Source organism: Morone saxatilis, unplaced genomic scaffold (assembly GCF_004916995.1).
Source record: "Morone saxatilis isolate NCDOM2014 unplaced genomic scaffold, NCSU_SB_2.0 Contig1, whole genome shotgun sequence".
Lineage (NCBI taxonomy): Eukaryota > Metazoa > Chordata > Actinopteri > Moronidae > Morone > Morone saxatilis.
Window position 1 is genome coordinate 5,948,726 of NW_023339651.1, and position 15,580 is coordinate 5,964,305.

Here is a 15,580-nt window from a genome sequence, read left to right on the forward strand (position 1 = left end):
TTAACGGCGTTATGAGGCTGCTTTCATAAAGTCTAACAATCTTTTTTCCGACAGCGGGCGTCTCATTTTGGAAAGGTGTTCTTCGCCGCTGATGGGAACTCACGCAGTCTGCAGATGGGGCAGCAGTTGGCCTGGTAACGCAGAGTGTCTGCGCAGGCGTTGCAGAGACACAGGTGTCTGCACGGCAGGATGAGCGTGTCTCGCACATCCGACAAACACACTACACACTCGGCGCTGTTGTCACTGATCTCGTCGTCGGCAACCTGTAGATAAAAAAAACACATCAACGTTAGGAAGAAGGTCGCGGATTGATTTTACTACACCGACATGTCAAAGCTCTCAAAGGAAGAGCAAGCAGAGAAGCCTTTCTTGTCGTCTGATATTTACCTTTGATTCTTGGCTGTTGTATTTGTTCTCTATCCCATAGATCTCCTGCAGTAGATAACTCACTCCATCCACCTGGGGAAAAGGAACATTGTGAAGAATAAAGGCAGCAGGTCTCATGGGCCAGGCGTAATGTTCAAGAGAGAGAAATAAAAAAAGCTTTGGTGTATCGTTGTCTTTTCAAAAGCATTAAAAAAAAAGTGTTACACAAAAGGAGGAAGGAAGACAGAGAAGAAAAGGAGTATTCACCACTTGTTTCTGCTTCAGAGGCTTCACACAGTAGCTCCCGTCCATGTGCTGACAAAGAAAACAACAGTTGTATATTAATTTACTCGCATGAGCTGCAGTTCGCCTTGTTAGTACCCTGAATTCATACGCACAAATCCTTACATATTATATTATTTGACCAACACTCGACTGAACTGTAATGCTGCGTAGAGGACTTCTGACGTTGCTACATATTCGGGTTTGAGGTTAGAAAGCAGTTTTTGCCTCTGCTGCAGCATCCTTAAAGAAATGAGGGATTGGAATCCTTGCTAATGAGCACCCAGGAAAAAAAAAAGAGATGTTTTACTAGAAGAACATTTTTTGATCATTAATCACTCTCTTTAGTAACAGGTTAGAGTGGAACAGGAGTTTTCAGACAGGGGAGGGGCAGAGGGAGAGATGTGAGCCAAGGACACTGTGTGAGGTGAAGGGAACAGATGCATGCTGGTTAGTTATTGCAGCTTGTCCTGTTGATTTGGCCTGCTCACCGACACAGCCAGCTGTTACAGCTGCATTACGGGCCGTGACACACGTGGAGTCAAATAAGGAGAAACATAATAAACCTGTTTCTACATTCAAAGTGACTAACACTGTCCACGGATATCATCAGATCTGATGTTCATTGTGAATAAATGTCTGTAAATCTGCTCAGAAATCATAGAAAGAAGACACTCCTTATAAATGCAGAACTTCCCTGAGAATTATCACTTTTTTAAATTTTCTTCAGTATTAAATTAATCTAATGATAGCTGTTTCTACATCCACAGTTACATTTCAAATAGCAACTGTTAATAGATAATTCTGCATACTTTTAATGATAATTTGTCAAACGTAATATTTTGATATGAGATTAGATATTCTCTGGGATTTTGGTTTTTTGTAATATCATCATTATATATCTTACATTTTGTCTTTTCGTATTCCAAAAGACTAAAATGTAAACATTAGAATAAAAACACATTTTTAAGAAGCTGATACCAGCAAATGTTTGCCTTTTTATCTGGAACATTTGCTCAAACAATTAATCAATTATCAAAATACTTACCAAGATGTTCTGTCTATAAATTAATTATTTCATCTCTATCTGAAAGCCTTGCTAATGTCTGTATCAACAAAAATAACAACAAACATCCTGCAAACATATTGTGTCTGCAACAATCTCTCACTGGCTCTGACTCTGATAAAGAACCTCTTTCCTACCTTTTCAAATGTAGCCAGCAGTATGTGAGAGTGGCCCATATGTTCTGCAAAAAGAAAAGACAGCAGACACGTCTCGGCTTTAAATTCTGCAGCTCTACTTTCACATCAGACCATCAGTGTGATAAACACATAGTCACTCACCTTCCCCCTCGTCTACAACAGCCTGCACCACCATGGGGAAAATCTCTTTGTCCACATCAAACAGCAGCTGAGGGGAAAACAATGAAGTGAGGAGAGAAACCGTGTCTATGTGTATGAATTGGTTTCACAGCACAGCCTCACGCAGGCCCCGTCACCTGCCTACCTCCTCGTCAGCCCACTCGCTGAGGTTGACGGTGTGTGAGGGCAGACAGAACTGCTGGCACACTCCCCTCTTGAAGTGAACCGTCTCAGACTGCAGAGAGCTGTCCTGGGGCAGGTAACTGCAGGAAACACACAGCTTGTCTATAATATGCACACAACGGCACAAAATACATGATGGGGGTGTTTATAGATCAGTCAGCTTATCGGCATCAGGAAGGGAACACTTAAACCTGCTGCAGTTTGACAAATAGATGCATACATGTGCATTTAAATGTTTTTAACCCATACTAATCTATTTCTGTTTAAATGCAGTCGTTACTAGTGTTGAATACATTTTCTGTGCAGTAAACCAGAGAGGCAGAATCTTATTTAAAGATGTTTTATTCTATGTGAAGTGGAGGAGAGGCAACGTCTGCCAGAGCGAGTTTCACAGACAGCTCTTTATAAAAAAAGATATGCAAATACTGACATGTCAGCAAGACGTATATAATATATTCAAGACCATGTTGGAATAACTTATGAGTGTCTGCATGAATATTTATGACATGTTTTTCTCTTTGATCCCAGCCTGTATTTCATCTATTTTTTAAATGAGGACTAAAGGTAGAAGAGGTCTTTATATATTTACGAGGGATGCAATGATCGGATCTTTTCTCTAATGGTACACAAATGTAAAATATGATACCACACTGCGTAGAACTCATTGTGATCATTTTTATATAAAAAGGAACTTGAGGCCAGAGATTTCTATGGCACTAAAAACTGAGTCTGCATGACTTAATTTTATGCATTTCATAAAACAGAATCTTATGACATTTTAATGTGTATATAATGTGAATCAGTTATGTCTGGCCGATTGGATTTCACGATGGACAGTTTGTTAAAAATAAGTATAAAATCGATGCAGCAGAACCTGAGATATCGTCTTTTTCATCCACATATTATTCTTCCTTATCAAAGCGCTTACATTACCCACAGTGCAACTCATTGTAGTACTAGTAAAAGTAGTCTTGCAGGACTCCCCAAGACCTGTAAACAGTCTTTTATGTGGAGTTCCCTCCCCGATTGATCGGCGTATCCCATGTTGTCTCTTTAGGAGACAGTGTGACAGCGAGTGTCTAACAGGGAGAAAATATTACGGCAAAATAAACATTTTAAACCTTTGAGTTGAAGTAATTTGTGTTCATCAAGCGATTGCAGACAGTTTGGCAAAAAATCAACACACGCTGTAATAATGTTGTGATTTTAAAGACACAACCTTCACAGAGGTATGTATTAATCAGTGAACAGATACCGACTGAAGTGATTGATTACTGGATTTCCACTTACACTGGCACTCCGTTATGAAACTCCTCCATGGCCTGGTAGTAGATGGTTATGGCCACCTGTGTGTCAGCGTCGAAGGTGAACTCGATGTTGTAGCAGGCCCTGTTCTTCCCCGCCGCCTCGTCACCTGGCAGCTTCAGGTCCTCGCTGCACCTACGGGTGAGCAGAGGTGGGAAGTGGGCGGAAGAGGAAACAAGGACGAGGGAAAACGTTTATCAAGTAAAGAACACAAATCCAACCATGAAACAAACTAATGCATATGGGAATTTCTTGAGATCTTTAAATTATTTTTAATGTTTGATATAGAATGATTTTTGTGTTTTCAGGGATAAGAGACATTTTGTGCTTTTGTTTTTGTCTTTCTAACTAGATGTTATATTGTTACGCTTAATTGTATGTCTGAAGAAAATTTAAGTATGAATTACAAGAAAAAACATCCATGATTTGACACTATCCCTTAAATTAGCTGTTGTGGGTTGCTCCCTAAAAATAACTTGGTGGGGATAAAATTAGACAGCAGTGGTGTAATGAGGGGTTTCGTATATGTTTAGGTGGACAGAGGTGCGTACCGTACGAGCCGCAGCGTGTCCTTACGAATGTTTATAAGGCTTCGTAACGTCTTTACTGGTTCCTGAGGTGGAGGGGCTGCGTACGGGAACTGAAAACAAAAAGAAAACAAATTATGGATGTAAAATACATGTTATGAGACTGAAGAGTAGTGGCATTCATCTTCCCTCAACCGCCCCGACATTCCTCTCTTTACCACAGAGAATTCAGGGTTACACAAGGTTTAACCTTAACACAAAAAGTGTTTCGGTTGGTCAGCAACAACGAGATCCGTGCTGACAAGTGCTGATCCAGAGGAAAAAAAATCTGCTCAGATTGTGTCTTTCAAGGGACAAAGTTGACACTTCAGACAGCGTTTGGCACATTTCTGCACACACAGGGACCGCAAGAGTGTAAAATAGTTCAGGGTCAAACAGTGTCTGTCTTTCAAGCTGGTTTAAAAAGGACCAGATGGGTGAAGTTTACAACATCGGGAGAATTTTAACAACATCAAGTCACAGATAAGGATGTGAAATACCTTCTGTGATTGGCTGTTTTCTCTCGTGACCAACCCCACCTATAGCGATAAAAACCCTGGTGTAAAAATCGACATATAACCTATAAACTTGACCCGCTTCTCAGTTTGTTGAAGGCAGAAGTTGCTGACTGAGCGTAAAAGGAGATCCGAGGTGGTTTGAGGATCACTGGAGGAGAAACATGCAGGATGTGGTCAGATACCTCCACACTACAACCCCTCATCTGTGTGTAAAGTGTGTTTGTGTGGCTGTGAATGTGGCACCGCATTCAGCGCTGTTACACACATCTGGGCTCGGCAGGAGTCACGCCTGTAAAACTACACAAACAAACACACACGGAGTAACAGATGCTGAAGAGAACCATTCATAAGGAAACTCACAGGCCACACTGTAGGTCTTATAACGTATTCAAAATATCACGACTAAATTAAAAAAAGGTTCGAGGGTTTCAGGATCCAGGTGAGTGAAAGTAAAAAGAAACAGGAACAGAACTTTGTTCACAGCAGTCATTCTGACATGTAAAAGTAGGGCAAACACAGGCGTTACCAATGATAGTAAATACGGTTCTGTTGCATTCAGGTCAAACAGCGTCAGGGTGCTGCTATTGTGCATGCACTGGAAGGCTCTGCTGCACTAAATGGAACAGAGCCTTAGTTGGTATCATTGTGTTTACCTCAAAATGGCTGCAGTGAAAAAGGTTTATAGGATTTTACAGCCTTGCTCGCAGCTTAATGCCAACCACAGCGTGCTTACAAACTCACAGTGTCACTGCTAACATGCCGATGATAAGCAGGTATAATGTTTATTACGTGTTCACTATCTTAGTTCGTATGATCCATTTGATAATTATAACTGCAGACTTTATATTTGATTCTTTGTTTTATTTATCTGTCACTTTTCTTGGCTCAAGACTTTTGTATTAATATTGTTTTTGTCAGGTAAAAAAAAAATAGGTAAATATTCGTCCTTATAGTGTGTTATGTTTGAAAAGAATACTACCTTAATTAATACCGTATTACCTGATTTTAGTGAATTATGTTTGCCTAAATCCTGCCTTCAAACATATACATAAAATACAAAAATTAAACATCTTCTTAATGTTTAAATGCTACGGTATGTGAATAACAGCTTTGTGAAAGACTGAAGATATAACTTATATTTATCTGGTAATAATTTCAATCTTTGTGTGGCTTTGGTGTTTTGTTTCACTTACGTCTGATTTTTTACACAGAAGTTACAGTTTGGGAAAAAAAAAAAAGAGTTAAATAAACAGATATTGCAATATTAATATGATTCATGATCAGTGGGAATCCTCATTTTTGCATCACAATTTTCATTTTCACTGAAAATAATATTAAAACGATGATGAGGAAAAAAAAATGTTTCCTCACATCTGGAGATTTGTAGACCAGGACACCTCTGCAGCACATTTTACCTTCATAAAACAATCTTCTTTTAAACCCTGATGTCTCACAGACGACACAGTGAAGCCCACAGTTTGCTCTTTTCCTTAATTAGCACTTAGACACAAAGGACAGCTGATAAAAAGTGAAGCAGTCACCAAAGATATTAAAATTCATCCTGAGAGGAGCATAAATGTCTGTACCAAAACCCATCCCATATTTAATTAGAACTCAAAAATGTCAACCTCATGTGGGCACGATGGGTAAACTCAGAGGATGATGAGAGGCTTCACCCTCTGGGAACCATGAATGTCTGTAGAAACAATCCATCCACTAGTTGTTGAGACATTAAGTGGTTGAACTGCTGACTGGCAAGCCTAAAAAAAATCCATTTTGTACATCCATGTGCTTACGGGAGATTCTGAAAACCCCTAAATACAGCCCTGTCCATTATCATATCTGTAGCGCGGTGGCAGGAGACCGAGAACACAACAACTGCGGTTGGTTTTATGAATCCACGGCACCATCTGCTTAGAAACCACCAAACATTATATAATGCTGGTAAAGCTTCAGTCACACATACGAGAAGAAGAAAAAAAAACACACACCAGATGAATTCTGTGCCCACAGGAGGATTATAAACACCCACATAATCGGGAGAAAAACTGCACTCCTAATTTTAGCCCCAGTCTAGACAGAAACAGCCGTGCGACTGAGATTAGTACATAGAGGGACGGAGCAGAGTCTTTCCATATCAGCTTCACTTCTGCCAAATACTTTAACTCCCTCCGAGCCTTTTCGGTCTGTATCAAATTCTCCCTTTCCTCTGCGGACTCGAGCTCTTTTTGATCCGCAGCTCTCATTAGTTTGACCTTCAGGTTCGCGATTAGGTTGAGCGAAACCCTCCGGAGGATAACCGTCGCTCATCGCGGGGCCTCTCTGTACGCGGAGCCAGCCGACTGTCATTTTCACTTTTAATTAGTTTGACAGGATGAGACGTTGAAATAAATTGCAATCAGTCGCGGTGTGAAAGCCCGTTAATTTGCCACTGCAGGAGTCGGGGCTGCTGTTTAATGACGAAGAGAAAGATACACCTTTTGATGCTGAGACGGAGCGAACTGACTAATCAATCGATCAACATAAAATTGTTTTGACAATCAAGTCAAAGCAAAATGCTGTTTTTTTTTTCTTCTCCAGTGTGAGGATTTGTTGTTGCTGTTTAATAAAACAAGCAATTTTGGGCATTTTTGACATTTTATAGATCAAATTCAACAAACAAACATCAATTAAACAAAAAAAAAAATTAATAGACAAACTGAGAATGAAAATACTTGTTAGTTTCAGGCCAAAACCCCTTTCTTTATTTGTATACATATTAAATATTTTTATAATCTTCATACAACTTGAGGCCGACAGCTGACAAAAAAAATCTCACCTTTACCACCAACACGGCCACAAATCATCATTACCAATCCCTTTGACAACTGAGGAAGATCATGTGATGCGACTGAAAGGAACAACAGACATTTAATTCAGTGAGTGAGAACACGTACCGCCACAGGTCTGGTCCCCAGGAAGTTAAGGTCTGTGTTTTCCCCAAACAGGTAACCCTCCGGATGGGTGGAGTCAAACTTCTCTCCCCCCATGATGAAATGGCTGGCGAAGTAACTCCCTGCAGAGAGAACAAATCGCTTTATTTAAAAGGTTATTTAAGTTAAATATTCTTCAACATGTTCAATAATTTTAGATATAGACACTACAACCAAAATTAAAAGAGAAATAAGCTTTAAAAGTGAAGCCATTTTGCATTATAAACACCATTTTGTGGGCATATTGGATGAGAAATACAGAAATAAGTTGATCTCATCCGCTTTAAAAATTTATTTTCTTCCCTAAAACAAGTTTTAAAAGTTCAGCTATTAGAAATGAATGTGAAAGTATCTAGTAAATATTTAAACAAGTTGATTTTTATCAGCCTTTAAAAACACCTGGAAAAAATTTGTATTATTTATTTATTATTATTAGGCTTAATTATTATGGGGAAGTTAAATAAATGAGAGCTGTTGTACTTATATTACCCTTTTTTCACGTGTTATAAGATTTTAGGACCCAATAACAGACAAAAATAGACTTCACTGGCATAAAAAATTAACATTTCCCTTAAATATTTCAACCATTTTACCGCAACCTTTACCTCAAACAGCTTAAAGCAACAACCAGTGAGTTTTACTGGGATTTATCCTCAAAATATTGATTAAAACCGGCAAAACGAAGGACATTGTGGCTGAAACTGGGTTGTTATTGGCCGGCGGCTCGTCCACCTGTTTACCGAGACTTTGGGTTTGATGACAACAAGACTAAATAGCCGTTCTGCCTTTTAATCACAGGGTGAGCTGATATCATAAGACTGTAATGTGGTGGTTCGGAGTCTTTAAATACACGCTGGACGGGCAAGTCATGTAGCAGCTGGTCTTATTTCACACTCATTAACGCTGGAGAGGAGAGGAAGGGCTCGGACGCTCTGACCTTAAAAGCCTTTCACGCCGTAGAAAAATCCATAACACGAGTTTTTAAAAAAAGCCACAATGACGACGCTCTCCTTCTCTCTCTCTCTCTCTCTCTCTTCATCACCTTATTATTATTTACAGCAGGTGGGAGAGGAGAGCTGGGCCGAGGCTTTGTCACCAGATCCCAGGAACAGGAACTACGGCTGACGGATCGGTTTCACCAGCCGCCGTCGCCACCACCTTCCTCTCTCACCGCCGCCGCCACAACCTCCTCTTCAGGCTGCAAACAGGACTGTGAAAGATAATTCAGCTAAACTGTTGTGAGAGGCAACAGTTTCTCTCTCTTGAGTACATAATACCCCTATAAATACAAGATATATATAATAAAACTCTACCTATGTTCCCAGATTCTGCTCCTGGTGTCGTTTTGTGAAGGGATTTTTAATTTACTTTGTGTGTTTTGCTTACAGTAGAAGTGAAAAGCAATTACATTATTTCTCCACAATGCGATAATATTGGATTAGTGCTAAACCCCCCCACTGGTGGGAAAAGCTAAACACAGCAAATCAGAAAACGTCACGCAGGAACAATAACAGGACAGATTCAAAGCAAAGAGTCGGTTTGTGGCTCGAAAGTATCAACAGGAACCTTTAAAACATTTAGTAAAACCTCTGAAATGCATCTGTGTTTTATGTTGTCTTAAAGTGGTGCAAGAATGCTGCCTTAATAACACACAACAGCAGAATTTATAGTGAGGAAATCACCGATCAAAGGTTGAGTAAACAGGAGGAAGAGCCTGACCGAGCGCTGCGTGCTGAGCGGAGCTAAACAGAACATTTTAAAGTAAAAATGACTCAAATTCAGAGGTTTCAGCTTCAGTTTTGACTCCAAATGTTACTTTTTTGCTGTTTTTTTTAATAATCTCCTCTGATCATAAACAGAACATCTTTCACTTTTGGACTGTTGGGCAGATAAACAAACATTATAGGCGACATTTCTCACTATTTTCTCATGTTTTATTGACTAAAAGATAGAAAATAAGATCATTAGTTGTAGAAATATTAATAATACCCTGAGAAAGGAAACGAATCAACAGGTAAATAAGCATTGATTTAAAGACAATGAATCATTTAGTTGAATCATTTAATTAATTTATGTAGCAAAAACGCCAAATATCCTCTAATTCCAGCTTTTAAAATGTGGAGGTTTTCTGCTTTTTCTCTGTTTTATATCATTATAAATTTAATATATTTGGCTTTTGGACTGTTGCTCAGACAAAATAAGCTATTTTAAGTTATCAACCTCAACTCTGGGGAAACTGTGAATGGCATTTGTCACTATTTTGACATTTTAGCTCAAGAATTTAAAGGCTAATAAACCACAACCAGCCCCTATTTTATATATTTAAATAATGTGCACTGAATAAATGAACTAAATGTACTGCTGATGGTGATGTTGGTCGTTTTATTTGCACCCTCTTGGGCTCCATCATGACAAGACAAATGTCCCTACACACAGCTGCTCATAAGATGCACCAACAAAATAATAAATAAATTAAAATATAAAAAGGTTTAACTTAAATATATGGATGATGAGGAGAGGAGGGAGGGTTCACAATGCAGACACAAGCCTCTGTGTTGCTGTTAGTGTCTCTGCAGCGGCCACAAATAACATTATAATATAAAATATAAAATGTGGTAAATTAATAATAAAGAAATATATTAAATTAAGTTAAATCTCCACAGGTAGCTTCCCCTCCTCCACCACCAGGTTAAAGCCTGCAGGCCTGTCAGCTACAAGGTATGAAGGTGTTGTAATGGTCTCCCCCTCCTCTTCCTCGCTCGCCATAAAGCTACAGAATAAAAACCATCATTGCAGTAAAGCTCTCCTCTCAAAGTCCGACCTGTTGTTCGGCGACTTACCGGATTTCGGTGGATAACGGTACACCGAATTGGACGGGATGTCCACTTCTTCCACGCCTATGTTCTGCCTGCTCGTTAAAGCTCCCATTTCCAGTCAAGTGAAGACCACACGGGGTTTAACGGGCATAACACTGCTCAGGTTTTCCGCTTCTGTTCGCCTCCCGTTACTCCCGATCATTTAATCCAGTTCGTGCAGCCCTGTCCATTTTCTGTCGGGTTGCAAAAAAAAGCCCCGCCGTGAATGTGACCGTGCTCGGGGGTAGGTTAGGGTAGGTTAGGTTAGGGGGGGGGGGATTAGTAGTTGTTCTCTGGCTGCTTATCCCTTTTGCTCTGCTCCGAGTGCAGCTGGGGGGTGTTTTGAGGCAGAAAGCAGCCGCTGAGGTCCCTTTAATAACGGATAAGCGCTCTCATAGTTCGCCGCAGTCGAGCTAAGCGAACACCCCCCCTCCTCTCTTCTCTCTCTCTCTTTTCTCTCTCTCCTCCCAACGACTGGCTTCACTTTGCAGGCGACGAGGCAAACTACTACTACCGGCCCCGGTGGATGTTGAGCATTTTATCCCACCGTCTCTCTCTCTCTCTCTCTCTCTGTCTCCCTCTCTCTCTCCCCGCCGGTGCTCGTCGGTGCTGGATCCTGTCAAAGAGGACGGTGGCTCCACATGACGTCAGTCGGGCATAAATCCGGGGCCGTGTTTGGGAGTGTTTTTATTATTTTATTTATTTATTTTATTTTGCGCAGTCCTCCTACTGCCGCTTTGTAACGTGACCTTCCTACGCCAAATGTGCGAGCAGCGCTGACCGTAAAGAGAGAGAGAGAGAGAGAGAGACGCTGCATCGGAGCGTACGTTGACGTCGCCGCCATATTGGAGCGGGCGGTTGGCCTGTAAAACCAATACGAGTAAACCGTATTGCAGATTAAAAAAGCACCATAACGTTAAAATGTTTAACATTTCTCAACTGATTTCACTCACTCATTTATATATGCGTGTTATATTTTGTTTTTTTTTACTCCTAATCTCTTTGGTTATATAAGTTACAGGCCCTAATAACGGCCGAGACGTTCAAGGGATGACTGTACGTAGGCTTACATGAATTGCTTACGTGTTGGGAAATAAATAATTGTTATAGTATTTATAGTAAGCATGTTAGTGTTGAGAAATGTAAACGTTATAGTGTTTACCGCCGCTCTCTGGTTTACTTGTATTTGTTTACGAGCCAGTTTTGCCCGGTCCAATGTGGCGGCGACGTTGACGTATCCCAGCAACAGGCCGAAGCGACCAATGCGGCCGCCATATTGGGAAGGTCGAGATTCGCTACTGTACAATACTGAGAGATTCAGACTTCACCACGAAATCGACTGTAACTCGTTTAAATCTGAACCTATTATCATGAAATGTTGTTTGTTATTGACACATTTTACATTTCACTAAATAAGCAACCAGGAAGCTTTATAACAATACAATTGATATAGATAGCTGCATTTGTAAAGAAATGTAAACAATGTATGCAATAATAGATAAGAGCTTGCGTGTCCTAGTGGAAAGTTTAGGCTATTCAGAAGGTGATTTTATTAACTGAATTAATTAACAAGTAGTCAGTATCAGGTTCTTTCTTAATAACAAACCAAGTTTTATTAAATTTGGTTTAGAGTTACAGTTTAACTGCGTCTCTGTATTATTAACTCGCGGATTTTGACCTCTGCAATATGGCGACCGCTCTGTTTCTACATGTATGGCGCTGACTGCAGTGCAGAGAGGACGGCGCCCCGTGGAGGACACACCGAGCCTGAACCGACATTTACCCTCCGGACATGAGTGCAGATGACAGTAAAAAGATATATATTCCCGCAATAATCAGAGTGATAGAAATCACAACGACAAAAGCAGAATAACGGTCCATTATCGCCGTTACTAAGCGACCCCGCGTCGCCAGAGGGCGGTGTAACGGTCGGTGTAACGGTCGGTGAACAGCCGGGCAGCCAATCAGAGGAGGCCAACATGGGCGCACAGAGGAGGGGGGAGGAGGAAGCTTTATTGCCGCCATTTCACGTGAAAGCAGCGCGGTAGGAACGACGTTCCGGGATAAACAATTACAAACAAAATCCGCCCGAGTTTGAGTTTAATACCCCAGCTGGAGATTTATTAACCAACGGTAGCCGTTTCAGTTAACGGAAAGGCCGAGCGGTGTTCGTTTTTAACCCGGGCGGCTCTGTTGCTTAGAGACGGTAGAAAATGAGCTACGGAAGGCCGCCGCCAGACGTGGAGGGGATGACCTCCCTCAAAGTGGATAACCTGACTTACCGAACTTCGCCGGAGACTCTGCGCCGGGTTTTCGAGAAGTACGGCCGTGTGGGCGACGTGTACATCCCCCGGGACCGGTACACCAAGGAGAGCCGCGGGTTCGCCTTCGTGCGGTTCCTCGACAAGCGGGACGCCGAGGACGCCATGGACGCGATGGACGGCGCGCTGCTCGACGGGCGGGAGCTCCGGGTGCAGATGGCCCGCTACGGACGACCTCCCGACTCCATGTACAGCCGGAGAGGGGCTCCGCAACGCAGATACGGAGGGTACGGACGGAGGAGCAGGAGGTAGCTTAACGTTAGAGTTAATGCTGCTGTTCATTACTCTCATACTCATAGTTTGGCTAAAGAATTGGCGCACGGTGTAGATAACGGTGAGAAAACGAAAGTAACTTTAGTTATTTTCGTTTCGTTTGTTATCTAAACAGCATGAGGCTGCACAGTTTGTCCAGATATTATCGAAAACACCGTATGGACATGTGTAATATGCGAATTGCAGAAGCTTTAATGATTAGTAAGGTAAAACGTGTGATCAAACAGCATTAAAATACAAATTTATTTAAGAAAACACGTTTTACATCCTAATTTTAGTAGTTTAAATTAAATTTGGGATGCAAAATGTATCATTCCCACTTAATCCTGACTCTCAGTATCTGTCAAAATACTCCTATCATTCAGCCTTAATGTAGCATTATCATTTCACTTTCAGTTTAAAGGTCTTAATCTAGTATTTATATAAAACTGCACCTTGTTTTGCAAAGGATTCTGTGAAGCGTTGCAGCAGTTGTTTTTATTATATAGATTATTTTCAGACAGTTCAATAGGCAGAGTTCTCACATGTCCTGGAAACTTAGAGATAGTTTTCCCGTAATGGAAACAGTTGGAATATTGATTCAAACGATCAAATATCCTGGAAATAATCTGTATTGTCCTGGAACATATTGTTGTATTTTAGCCCCCCGACTCACTCAGCTCTCTTCCTCCTACATGCACACAGCAATGTTAATCGTATTCATAATTAATCTAATAGAAAGTGAAAGTGTGAAATAAACAAACACTTTCACTTTCTGGAAGATTAATTTTCTGTAAAATAAACTTAATTTGAGCCGTTGTCTGAAGGTTGTGGAGTTAAATGTGTGAAAACTTAAAGTTATTGAATCATGATGTGAAACTTTAATTATAATTGTTTCCTCACACATTTGACACTTTTATCAAAACATTGCAGCTTCTGTGATTTGCATATTGTGATTTTAATAATATTTGGAGTAATTGTGCAGCCCGACGCGTTCACTAAGACAAATGTGTCGTTTTATTTGTCAGTTTTTATCTTATTTTACATTTATTTGGCTGTTTGTACTGAAGTGCTTCTCTCCGTAACCGCAGTCGTTCAGCCAGTCCTCGACGCCGCAGACGCAGCCGCAGCCGCTCCAAGAGCAGAAGCCGTTCCCGATCCAGGAGCCGCCACCACTACAGCCGCTCCAGGTCCCGCTCCTACTCCAGATCCAGGTCCAGATCCAGGTCCAGGTCCAAGTCCAAGTCCAAGTCCAGAACCCCCAGGCGGAGCAAGTCGAAGTCTCCCTCCAGGTCTAGATCCCGGTCCAGGTCCAAGTCGAGGAGTCGAACCCCGCCTTCCAACAGGGGGTCCAAATCCAGGTCCAGGTCCAAATCCAAGAGTAGGCCCAAATCTCCAGAGGACAACGGAGCAGAGTGTTAACCCAAACTAGGACACAATATGACGGTATTCAGGGGAAAGGGTGGATTATATTACATTTAAAATATTATATCTGAGGTGGCTTTCTGTCGTCACGGTCGGGATTCTGCAGCCTTGATGCTCCATCAGCCGTTTGCACGCGAGCAACAAAGTCTGCAAAATCCGAACTGTGTTTTTAGAGTTTAAAATCAGATCGGGACTGATGTCGTTCACAGTCCTTCGTTCTGTGTGTGCTTTACTTTGCTCGTATCGCTCAGCCGATCTAAAGCACACACAGGCAAACGGCACATGTGACCTAATGTATCATATATTTATACATTTATATATTTAAAAAGTGGGTATTAATCACATTTGTACTCGTGTGAGTGTGCATGGGAGGGACGTGGGCTGCTTCACTCAAAACGTTCACCTAAATGTGGAATTCTTTCCTCCAAGCTGCGGAGTCCTGTTTGCAAAGGGAGGAGGAGGAGGAGGAGAGGGAGGAGATGGGGGGTGGCAGTGTTGAGAGCAGTTAGTGTGTCGCACCCCGCCCGGGACCTGTGACCTGCCTCGTTGCTGAAGCGCATGGCAGTTGCTAAGGAGCAGGTCACCGGAGGGCAGCGTGTTGCTATGGAGCCAGGGGTCAGGTCAATGGCGGGTGGTTCTTGGTCTGCATGTGTGTTGTGAGTGGGGTGTGTTTGTTCGTGTTCGAGGTACGTTCACGGGCAGGTGCCTGGGTTGTCCCATGCCTGTGGTCTCCGGTCCGCCTCTCACAGTGAGTAGCCGACCCCGAGTTGTCAAAAATTGCCCGTGGTTGGTTGGGGGTGGTGTCTTTTTTTTCTGTGTAAGAGTCGTAGTTTAGAGCCAGGAAAGGAAAGTGTGTGTAACAAAGTTGGAAGTTTAGTAGGAAATGTCAGTGTAAAAGGTGTAAGATGAATGTAGGTCGGCAGGGGAGAAGTCAGATCAGGCTCGGTGGTAAATGTTCATTTGTTTTTGTTTTTGTAACTCGTTTCTCTTTTCCTTCCGATCTCAGATGATTGGAGTCTTTTGCTGGAGCGACATCAGGAATTGAGTCTCAACGTTGAGCAAGTGGACTCCACTATTACCACCCTGAATGCCAGGACTGAAAGTTACTGGAGCTTGTCTAAGAAGATGTTTTAAAATGTGTTTTCATTGTGACCTTTGAATTTTGCCGTAAAA

The 15,580-nt window shown here is 41.7% G+C and overlaps 2 protein-coding genes across 4 annotated transcripts in view; one reads left to right on the forward strand and one right to left on the reverse strand.

Moving 5' to 3' along the window:
• The window catches only part of rnf157 (ring finger protein 157), a gene marked incomplete at its 3' end in the record, with an annotated part of 23,117 nt that extends 11,968 nt beyond the window's left edge, over window positions 1–11,149 (reverse strand). The window contains 10 exon segments of the mRNA XM_035671859.1: window positions 104–263; window positions 388–459; window positions 634–681; window positions 1,852–1,895; window positions 1,993–2,059; window positions 2,156–2,273; window positions 3,484–3,633; window positions 4,050–4,138; window positions 7,519–7,637; window positions 10,395–11,149. Coding sequence (XP_035527752.1) covers window positions 104–263; window positions 388–459; window positions 634–681; window positions 1,852–1,895; window positions 1,993–2,059; window positions 2,156–2,273; window positions 3,484–3,633; window positions 4,050–4,138; window positions 7,519–7,637; window positions 10,395–10,482 — 955 coding nt within the window. The 5' untranslated portion in view covers window positions 10,483–11,149.
• A 322-nt stretch (window positions 11,150–11,471) lies between these two features.
• srsf2a (serine and arginine rich splicing factor 2a) lies at window positions 11,472–15,473 on the forward strand. Of its 3 annotated transcripts, none has more exons than XM_035671873.1 (3): window positions 11,472–12,978; window positions 14,074–14,426; window positions 15,405–15,473. In XM_035671873.1, the coding sequence occupies exons 1-2, from the start codon at window positions 12,623–12,625 to the stop codon at window positions 14,402–14,404; spliced, it is 687 nt and encodes a 228-aa protein (XP_035527766.1). In that variant the 5' UTR covers window positions 11,472–12,622; the 3' UTR covers window positions 14,405–14,426; window positions 15,405–15,473. The 3 variants fall into 3 exon arrangements, with proteins under 3 accessions (XP_035527766.1, XP_035527774.1, XP_035527783.1); XM_035671881.1 differs by lacking the exon at window positions 15,405–15,473 and adding an exon at window positions 14,837–14,876 and having other exon boundaries at window positions 14,074–14,428; XM_035671890.1 differs by lacking the exon at window positions 15,405–15,473 and having other exon boundaries at window positions 11,472–12,957; window positions 14,074–14,883.
• The last annotated feature ends 107 nt before the right edge of the window (window positions 15,474–15,580 follow it).

Excerpts from the sequence above, each read along its gene's own strand:
- srsf2a (XM_035671873.1), top strand. The coding sequence starts at position 12,623 with ATGAGCTACGGAAGGCCGCCGCCAGACGTGGAGGGGATGACCTCCCTC. Across the intron at positions 12,979-14,073 it reads TACGGACGGAGGAGCAGGAG|TCGTTCAGCCAGTCCTCGAC; the intron begins GTAGCTTAACGT and ends CCGTAACCGCAG.